This window comes from Leptidea sinapis, chromosome 20 (genome assembly GCF_905404315.1).
Source record: "Leptidea sinapis chromosome 20, ilLepSina1.1, whole genome shotgun sequence".
NCBI lineage: Eukaryota > Metazoa > Arthropoda > Insecta > Lepidoptera > Pieridae > Leptidea > Leptidea sinapis.
The window spans coordinates 2,674,350-2,683,786 of NC_066284.1; the positions used below are offsets into that span (position 1 = coordinate 2,674,350).

Consider the following 9,437-nt stretch of genomic DNA (forward strand, 5'->3'; position numbering starts at 1 on the left):
TGGTGGTGAGTTGTCGGGAGATGTAACTTTTAGAGCTATTCTAGTTTTTATATTACAACTACTATTGAGGAATTTACTATAATGTTCATATTATTAATAATATAACGTATGACTTAACAGCGTTTGTACCAAAGTACAAAGCGCTGAGCTAAAAATACTAAGCTCCACCAATATCTGTGATTGGAGAAATTAAAATGTTGAAAGACTTTATGGATAGATTAATAAAATCCTTAAGAAAACTTCAAGTCCACTTAAAACGTTCGATTTTAGCAAATTGTTCCAGCAATTTCTGAATGACACTTCTTCAACAGATAATTATGTGTATGGTGGGATATGTATGGAGGATAAGTCAATAAACACTATAGAATTAAAATTATTTAATTATGAAAATATTTATTTGGTCCCATTTCATAAAATAACTTATCAGCTAAACGTTATCACAATAATTTTACTACATACTACTTAAGCATAATCTTATGTATTAATTTTCACAATTAACTCCTATTTTCACAATTATTCATTTATTTTCATTAATAAACGTACGCATATGTCAGTTATATTGACTATAGACTATTGCAAATTATTTACAGCAGTTCCCAATATTCAGTCTATCTCCGGTTGTGGCCTACTTGAGATAAATATCGTAACTATCGTTTACTTTTCTGTCCCAATAAACTTATCGACAGTAACTCACCTTATCCGTACACGCTGTCTCTCAATGGGTATATCTTACCAGTGATAGAAGTTTGTATGGAAATTGCAATTAACGCGTTCCAATATAACGCGATAAGAATGACTTACCGGGTATATTGGGACAGCTTCAGATTATTGACAGCTGATTACTGACAGTAGAAGGTAGTATATTATCTCTATCTGTAGATATTATATTGGGAACGGCCGTAAGTTAACATCTTTGATAGAAAGGAAATCTTGAAAACACTATTCGTATTTGAGGCCTGTTAGTTAGTACTAATCAGTCTTTTATACATAGCATTTTGTCTTCAAATTATTTTATCCAAAGTATTTTAATTCTAAAAGCTAGTACTACATAAACCATGTGTAATTCTATATGATCTTACAGTGACATGTTTCAGTAAGGTTCACGAATATTTAGTAGATTCGTGAATCTTGCTACAGTGTCGATATCTGAACTTTGGTACTACTTAGAGCATTTCAGTTCATTCTTTTCGTTCAATTCAAGTGATCTGTGAAAGCTGAAGTTGAAGAGCGATTCATTTGCGGAGTCGAGATTCGTCGGTTATTCTATGTATTCAAGTATTTATGTTTTTACAAAGCCCGCTATTTAAACATTTTATGTTGATATAGGTTGGGTGATTATGTGTTATCATAACAGGGATCAAGGATTGTGATTAGACTAAGTGTACCTTTTATTTTAATAATATACGTCAGATGGTCTAATACTAATTTCTTATTAGAGAGACTGTAAGTTGTAGTGGGATACACCTTTCAACAAATAATAACAGAACATAACAGTTTTCAGACGCTAGGTAGCTAAAAATTTTAAAATATTTTTAAGAATAATGAATAATAATGAATATTAATAGGCAAGAGAAGGAAAGAATTTCCACTGCCCAACTATATTTTTTGTTGTAACTTTTTTTGGACACCATTCAGATTTTAACAAAAAGTGAAAGTTATACTTCTTTAGGCGCGTTATGAAAAAATGATGAGAGTGCAATTTTAATATGCGCGCGCATCACTGTAACACAAAAGTAACAGGTTGAAGTTGGTTCTTCAAATTTTATGACTTTCAAATTGTTTTTTCTAAAAACCTAGAATAGCACGAGGTATAAATCATTTTAATTCTTTTTGCTTCGTTCGGCCCAAGAAGTATAACTTCTTGCGTGCATACATAAGTACACACAGACTTTTTTTTATCTAATCTACAATGAAACTCTGTTCCTAAGCTGTTTCCTCATTTCAATTCAGATATTTTCATTAATTGTAGTTGGATTATAGAAATGTAAAATAGATCTGCCAAGCAAAATAATTACTAAAAGTTCTACACATGATCGGATTTGGTACGGCCACGACATCGGACGCGGTCTGGTAGTGGACCATATTCGTTGGTATGTCGCATTGTCCATCGCACAAAATTGTTATTTCTACCGTCCGGACCGTATCAAGAATGACGTCGGACCAATTCGTGCGAGGCGCACATCCGGCCGTACCAAATCCGACCATGTGCTTAGGCTATAAATAAATTTTTATCAATGTTTGTGGTTGCGCAAACATTCAGAATGCCCATATGATGAGTTTTACCGATTTTCTATCGGGCCATACCGTTGGCGGAACCATGTCATACCACTGTAATCAGATTCATAAACGTCAGGTATTTCTTTGTCGATCGCCTCGCAGTAAACCATCTTCACTGAAGCCTCGCCGAAGAGCCTTTCTTCGTATTTAATGAGCTGTTTGAAGAAGCCTGTGTTCGGTCGTATTTGAGGCCTGCAAGAAAGGTTCTATTTAATACTCGTAACTTGTTCATTAAGTAACTTACTTTAATAATCTATACGCTTGGATTTGAGATTTGACATTGATTGGACAGTTTATTGTTTGGTTTTTATTTATTATATTATATACATATATTATTAAGTATTACGATTTTATTCTTATTATAATAATAAAATACGAGTTATGTTAATAAAATGTAAATTATCCGGAAAAGTTGACCGGAAATTTCATTGTGTAGTTTACTATAATTGCCGTTACACCGACAAAATATAACAGAATGTAGCATGGCGAATTGTAAAATGGCCACCATTAAAAACACAAGTGTTTTAAAAAATATATGTGTTTTTTTTTTCAGGGGCCATAAGTGAATAAATTTTAATAGTACAAAATGTTGCAAGAAATCGTATTTTACACGGTACAAAAAGTGCATAAAAAATCCAAAACCATTTAAACATATTTATACATAGTGTAAACTGAAATCACTTATGCTTAGATCTTTTAAACCAATCAACGGATTTTAATGCAGTTTTAGCAATAGATAGAGTGATTCAAGAGGACGGTTTACATATATCATATAATATTATATACAAACATAATATTATAGTACAGTAAAACTGAAAAATCCATCCTTTCTAAGCAACCATTGCCATGGTTGACAGAACCCCACAGAACATCTTCTGTCGGGTCAGCTGGTTTATTAGGAAGCTGAAATGGAATAGCCAAAATGGTGATATGTTTTTTGAAATATTGATAACTATAGCTTACCTCCTTTGCTTCAAATGATGATAGGCATCTTGTAGAGTCATCTTCTGCCATTTAATAAGATAGGCTAAACAAAGTGTTACTGATCGCGACACTCCTGCTACGCAGTGAACGAGTACTATTTCGTTCCTTGAGACTACCTTTAACAATAACAGAAAATAATGTCAGCAATATTCACAAGAGTTACCATCCGTCCGAACAAATCTGGACTTTAAGACTCTAGTCCGAAATATGTCCGGCTCTATAACTTGACATTATACGGAATTTATGTTTTGTCGGATGGAATAAAGTAATAAAACATATTAACTTATATCAAAGTCTTTAATCTTTTACGAAAACTTTACTTTTTCGAAATGTCAGGTTTTTGACTTTTAAATTAATCAATTGTAACCCTATTCACAAGGCCATAATGTAAGTAGGCATTTCTAGATTCATTTTGCTTATTTGCGCATTTTCCTTCCCTCCAAAATAGTGTGCATGCTACTCAAATTACAAAGCTGTCTACTATAAACCACGAGAGTGATACTCTCTGAGACTCTCGATGTAGCGTTTGGTTAACAGTTTACGAAGATGCCTCGTGTACAGTATAAACACGTGTCGAAGTGATTTTGTGAAACTTAGCGGATTTTTTATCACATATTAAATGGTCATGGATTTCTGCAAAAGAACACCTAATTCTATTTAATTTCTACTAGCCGCGATTCAAATGTATTTAATTTTTCTGTACAAAATTATGCGTTTTTGTACTAACCGACTTCAAAAATGGAGGAGGTTCTCAATTCGTCAGTATGTTTTTTTTTATGTTTGTTACCTCAAAACTTTCGACTGGGTGAACCGATTTTGATAATTCTTTTGTGGTCCCATTGTACTTTGGTCCAGATCTGACAATGGCATCCAACCATAACAGACACAAAACCATAAAATCTTAAATTTGCTATACATACGTATAGCAAAGTGGATGATAAATTTACAAATAACTCAATATCGCGCTAACCGATTTCGATGATTCTTTTTTTATTGGAAAGGATATACTTCAACTATAGTTTGGTGAGAGTTTGGTTAGGTTCTAATCAGAACCTAACCTAACTAACGGAACCTAACGGAATCCATGGCAAAGTAACGGAACTCTTCAATTCTTAGGAGCAAATTAACGATACTCGGCCGAATCTTAGTTATGCTATCCGTATATTTAAGTCATCTACCATAAAATCGTTATGGTCTAGTAATTGTCGTAGTCGAATATGATAATCAATGGGACTTCTTACCGACTTACAGTAAGAGCAGGACTACATCTGTGGCAGAATTTCTAACTGTCTGTAATCAAATCGCGAATCGCTTTCGTTCAATGCTGCATTGAAAAATTTTGTATATCTACACATATTTAGACAAATTGTTAGTTAGTGTACTTCAAATTCACTAAAATTAATAAAATAAATTAAATACGCAATTATTTTTAGTGCATATTATATCTATTGTTTTGGAATAGTGTTTTTGAAGTCGGTTGTTTTTTGTTTAAATTTTTTTTTGATGCTATATTATGTAGCCAAATCTATGAATGCAGTTTAAATTGTATTTTAAATTAAAATAATCATTTTAGTAAAATGTTACATGTACAATATTTTAGGTACTTCTACTCCTTAGCCGTTGCACATTCTGTATAATAGTATCAGTATTTACTTACTTCATTAATTAAATCAGCAACACTTTCCATGTAAGGGTGCATATCTGAATTCGGTGTATCCAGTAATGGCACATAATGTCTTGGCACATAATCTTCTGGTGGTGGTGGCAGTTCTGGTGCCGCGTTCACCACGAGACCCGGCTGTAACGCTTTCACAGCTCCGGGCAAAGCGTGAGCGCCACAAACGTAAACCAAATCGGTCACCCGCGATACTCCAAGGGGACAGCCTCTACAAAAAATTAATTAATTAATTATGTTACTAAGACGAGTTAACGGATACATTATCTAGACTTTTCTAGAACTTCGACACGTTTACAGCAAGCTGAAATATGAAATCAGGACGTTCCAACAGAGACTAAGGTAATGAGAGTAAGGCATTGACTATTTGACGTTTGACTATGTTACATATTATATTATATTGTAATTGAAATGATTTGTAAATCGAAGACAATGTAACTCATGATATAAAAGAGTGGCAATGAGTTTCTTGCTACTTCTTCTCATTAGCTTAACTCTTTACGAAGTAGCGGTGGATTCAATAAGAAAAAATATTTTTTGACATTCATAATTGTCATAACCGTGACCTACATGAATAAAGTGATTTTGATATTTTGACTCTAACACATACAAGAAATTGTATTTTCTTAAATAAATCCTTAAGAGTTCAACAGCTTTTCCGTCTACAAATGTCCATTATAAGTGGTTTATTTTGAATTAAGGGTCTTTATATAAAATAGATAGCGTAGGCGTGGCTCAACCACCCTAGTAGTAAGCAAATGGCGTAGCAACTTCACAAAAGTCTCAAATAGTACCCATGCCGAGTATAAAGGTTATTCAGTTTATATCATACAATATGAATCAAGTGAAAAACCAAGTGAATCTAAGTAGTTACATTCAAGTCCACGAAACTAATTTTCTACTTCTCTTTTTGCTTAGTCGTTAAACATAAGCGAAAAGAACGAGCGTTATTATTATCAAATTTTGAATAGAATTGTCAAAAGTGATGCTGGAATAGAAAATAGCCTCATGTTTGTGTTCAAGTTTTATCGGAAAAATATAAATGACGTGCGAATTAGATCGCGTCAAAATGATTTTCGAATAAAGTGAAGTTCTACGAGTGAAGTTTCAAGATCTAGCAATTTGTAATTTTTTAAAGTGATAAACCTCACTTCTGGGATTAATTACACAAATAAAATTTGAAAACTTATAAACGATGCGAGACCGAATGAACAAACCCGCTACCACTAGCGTTCCCTGCAATTGCAATAATAATGAAAACAAATATCTCAAGACTGTAAGACTAATATTTATAACTTTCCCAGAGGGTTGAAAATACGCCTGAAAACTGGTAATAACGCTTGCACAAGCCACGCCTACTTTGGGCATTTTGAAAATAAAATTTAACTATAAATTTTCACAATACAATATTATATTAAGAAATGAACAAATTTTCATTTGATCGATGAATAAATCTAATGACAGATATCTCATTTGTATTTTTCCGAGACTGCTTAAGAAGTTGAACAAAAGACCCCTTGTAGAGTAAACTAATAGGGGTGGAACTCTGTGACGCTATCACCTAGATCTTACGGATAATAAAAGAAATATAAAGTCGTCTAATCATTCTGACACTTTCCACAAAATATTGAACAAGAAGCCTCGGCATATCCAGCACCGAAAAGGAGATGCATTTTCATATTTACCAAGTCTTAAACTTAGCGTGTTAGGTAAAAGTAAAATATATGAAGGCCGCTTTAGTGCGAACTTGACCCAGCAACCAACAATTGAATTAACACTACCATAAAAACAATATAAGAATTAAAAAAACAAATCGATTCCATCAAATCAAATCATCTTTATTTGTATAATAGCAAAGTATCTGATACATCCCCTAGACTCTTCCAATTTGCCTCTACAAGTGGGTGAGAAGACACCTCGAGGCCAAAAAGAATACTCATGCTAATTATATTTCATTTAATAAAACTGCTTCAGTAATAATACAAGAAAAAAGGCAGTCTTTGAAATAACTAAGATCTTGTTTTCCAATTTGGCACAGAAATAGATGTGGAACTAAACTTCGATTCAGTTGTTGATAAACATTCAGAAGTCGTTCATCAAATAGAGATGACGTTAATAATACCAATAATTTCAATTTAATGTGTTCTAATATGCCAATTCAAATAATACATGTCACATATGTTAGAAGATTTGGATTAAATTAATGATTTTTATGGGGTGATGAAGATATAAAATCAAATCAAATGTTAGTGGGTATTCGTAATTTAAAGTTAATATGTTTTTTTCAATGCACATGATAATTTTTAAGTTGATAGTAAGAAAGAGAATAATAATATAAATAGTAATTTAAATTAAACAAAGAACAATAATTTGATAGCAATAGCGTGAACGAAAAAGGACAGGGTATTAGAATTGGCGCCACGAAAAACATCAACAATGCGTAAACACAGCGCATACCACGCGGTTGTGTCATTCTGGCAAACAGCCAATACTTGGACAAAACGATCTTGTCCATTTTATTATTTATTTTCAGGCACTTCCTTTCAGATTTGGTTATGAATTTAAATTATATTTCCAAGGTATTCGTATATGCTTTAAGCCTGAAGCGACTTTATTTCATTATAAGTAAAGACTGAAATGATACAGTCTGACCTTTCTGACAAAGGTAGATAAAATTGAAATTAATTTTATAAAAGTTTTCTGTTTAATATTACTTTTAAGGTTTGCTTATAGTATTAAATATAGTATTGATTTAGTTAACATAACTATTACTTATATCAATAACTGTGATGCTATTTGTTTGTACACATACAAAATTAGTAATAGTATTATATAATTAAAACTATTTTCACTTTATATCTTCATATACATTAGTTATTAATTAAAAATAATATTAATAAATTTAATTGTAACAATATTATTAAATACCTAATTAAATTTGTTATTGTTCACTTAGAATTAGTTCAATAAAATTCTACATTTTTTTTAATTTTATAGTTAAAAGAGTATTTCCTAATATTTTGTAAAAATTTTGCACAATTAAATAAATGTCAAATATTTCTGCACCAGAATCTGTCTGTATTATTTTTTTAATCTTTTTCTGTTTTTCGTTATTAATTTTTATTTTTGGATCTTTTTATTACCTGTTTAATTCTTCCCTTAATAATTTTGATAGATCAATAACAACTGCAGCCTCATTTTCTTTACCAACACTGGCAACGTCTTCTGCAGTTAAAACTTTCATTGTCAATTGTTATTCAAAAAAAATTGAAGATAATATAAAATAGTTTTTCTTCACATCACAAGACACAATCACTGAAACGAATCGTAAGCATCGATCTAATTTGTTCTATCATATACGTACGGGTTGACCACTCAACGTATTCTGGCGAACTGAAGTGAATGTTGAATAAGCTCTACGAAGTCCCAACACCTGTATCGTTTCGAATGCTTGCAATATCCGGCATTCCATTTCTATTCTGGTACTATGGTGACTGTGCGATGTTATTTTGTTTACCTCGAACTCCCTGTCTTTTACTAAAATGATAAATATGGCGTCATGGCTTGGTGTTTTGTATTTTTTTGGCAAACCGACTTTTGTATCAAAAATGATACTGTAGATTAAAGGTGAAAGGTATTTATGTTATGCTGTCTGCGTCCGAATGGAAATTGAGGCTAAAAACGACAAAATGCGTTGTGAATTTTTACGTATCTACGTAAAAATGTGATCTTTCAGAGTTGAAAATAATAGGAGTGATGCCATTAATTTACCGTTTGAATGAAAATAATAACTACAATATATAAAGATATTTAAAATATTTTATTTTTAATGACAAAAGTAGGTAGATTTTTTAAGTAATCTATATACCTGGTCTTACCATAAATACTGAAACAAAGATAAAAATTCTATTGAAAAAATAACATCTATTACATTTACAGTGTGTTAGTTTAATACATAAATAAAAAATAAATAAATAAACTTATTCAAAGTGTCTCCATTGGCTGCAATACAGTCCTTTAAACGTTGAGGCCAGTTATCAATAGAAACACGAACTCTTTCCATGGGAAAATTCTTCACTGCCAATTGTTTTAGGGACTCCAAATTATCATGGCGTTTAGAGCAAGCCGTACTCTCTAAAACTGACCATATATCATAATACAGCAGATTAAGATCGGGACTAGACGATGGCCAGTCTTCAGCTCTGATGTAGTCCGAAACGTTCGTTTCCAACTGCGTAGATCGAGCTTAATAATAATAATAATAATACGTACTTCTTTATTTCAGGCATTTTAAACCCATTACAGTAAAATGAATAAGATGTACTTAAAAATAAAATTGTATACATCACAGTACTTAATAATTAAATAACTTAAAAAGAAGAAACGAACTTAAGATTGCCCCAAAGGGGGATTCGTACAAAAAGTAATGTACTGATAATACTATTTCCGGTTAAAGTCACGATGCACCGAATGCCAGTAATGGAGTATAGGATTCTCTGGG

General features: G+C 31.9%; 1 protein-coding gene across 1 annotated transcript; it reads right to left on the minus strand.

The window, feature by feature from the left end:
- Positions 1 to 362: 362 nt before the first annotated feature.
- LOC126970269 (dual specificity protein phosphatase 14) lies at positions 363 to 8,340 on the minus strand. The gene is made up of 4 exons (XM_050816098.1): positions 8,080 to 8,340; positions 4,919 to 5,147; positions 3,241 to 3,377; positions 363 to 2,469 (listed from the first exon to the last, which is right to left on the minus strand). Exons 1-4 carry the CDS (start codon positions 8,178 to 8,180, stop codon positions 2,280 to 2,282), a joined length of 657 nt encoding a protein of 218 aa, XP_050672055.1. The 5' UTR covers positions 8,181 to 8,340; the 3' UTR covers positions 363 to 2,279.
- Positions 8,341 to 9,437: the final 1,097 nt, after the last annotated feature.